Here is a 1,414-nt window from a genome sequence, read left to right on the forward strand (position 1 = left end):
TAAAAAGGGGGGTCGTTAAAGGGAAAAGCAAAGCCTACAGCCTCCGCTGTGGCTCCCGTCCGCTCCGCTCTGAGTTCCTTGGAGATCGTAGAGGGCATGCGCCAGATGATTAAATGATCCAGGGTTTCCGCAGATCATTAAAAATAATTACAATTCTTAAATTTTTTTGGATTTTTTCATTAATTTTTATGGGATTTCTGGGTATACCGAACCGAAAACTGTGACCTCGAAACCGTGAACCGAACCGAAAGGTGGATTTTGTGAACCGTTCCACCCCTAATAAATATGTATATATTTTTTTTATGCTTCGCCCCCAGGTGTTTGCTCTGCCGCAGGTCCGGGCGTCGATGACTTGCGGAGGCTGTGCATTGTGAGACTGAGCTTCGTCAAAGGTTGGGGGTGTGACTACCCCAGACAGAGCATCAAGGACACCCCCTGCTGGATGGAGGTCCACCTGCACCGGGCCCTCCAGCTGCTGGACCAGGTGTTGCACACACTGCCGCCACGGGAGCTCCCTCTCTGACAGACTACCGATGCTGCTGATGACGGGCTGCAGCATCCATCATCCTACGATTAGCCCAGGCTGTGCCTCGTTCCCCTCTGCGCGGGCACCACAGCAGCTCATTGTTTCGCAGAGAGTCTTTCAGCTAGCCCCAGGGTTTCTATTGTAACAGCATTCATGGGTCAGTTCAAACAGAAATCTGGGATCAGGTGGAATTTACAGTCAAAATCAGGAAGAAGCTCAGTGCTTTGTGTGAATTGACTCCTTAAATGCTGAGTTCATATCAGCTGAAACCAAAAAAAAACAGAAGTTAATCTATGCTCATCAGGTTTGAGTTTGTATTTATTTTTATTGATTATCTACCAAAGATTCATTTCGAAATGATGACATCATATCCTACTCATGATGACTTTTTTATTTTTGACAGTGTTTTATCACATTTTAAACATTTTTTTTCTATATAGAGCATCTATAACACTGTACTATCTGCTGTCTGTTCGTGTCAAACATTTCAAATCCAAAATAAACCAAGTTTGTCCTGCATTAGGTGTCCTGTTTAAAAGTGATGCTAGATTGGGACACAGAGACATCGGCTGTGTTCTATGGGTGTATTTACTAAGTAATGATGATTGGATTTTAATGAAGTCTGGTTACCAAGGAATAATCAATGGATCACTATCTATACCTAAAACACATATGTTTTTGGTGATTTAATGAATTTAGTGTTAATCAGTAAAAATAAAAAAAATTAAATGCCCAAACATAGTAACCCCTCCCTCCTGCCATCTTCCAGCAGTGACGTCACGGTGCGGTAAGCCTAGCGCCATTCTCCCCGCTTTCCAAGCTAAATCAATGGGAACTACTAGACACATCTGCAATCAACAACAATTATTGAAGATGTGTCTAGTAGTT

At 43.1% G+C, this 1,414-nt stretch overlaps 1 protein-coding gene across 1 annotated transcript in view; it reads left to right on the plus strand.

Moving 5' to 3' along the window:
• LOC107095262 (mothers against decapentaplegic homolog 4-like) overlaps positions 1 to 795 on the plus strand; it is a gene marked incomplete at its 5' end in the record, with an annotated part of 9,238 nt that extends 8,443 nt beyond the window's left edge. The window contains one exon of the mRNA XM_015391282.1: positions 302 to 795. Coding sequence (XP_015246768.1) covers positions 302 to 523 — 222 coding nt within the window. The remainder of the gene's footprint in view (positions 1 to 301) is intronic.
• Positions 796 to 1,414: the final 619 nt, after the last annotated feature.

Source organism: Cyprinodon variegatus, unplaced genomic scaffold (assembly GCF_000732505.1).
Source record: "Cyprinodon variegatus isolate N-32 unplaced genomic scaffold, C_variegatus-1.0 Scaffold534, whole genome shotgun sequence".
NCBI classification, from domain to species: domain Eukaryota; kingdom Metazoa; phylum Chordata; class Actinopteri; order Cyprinodontiformes; family Cyprinodontidae; genus Cyprinodon; species Cyprinodon variegatus.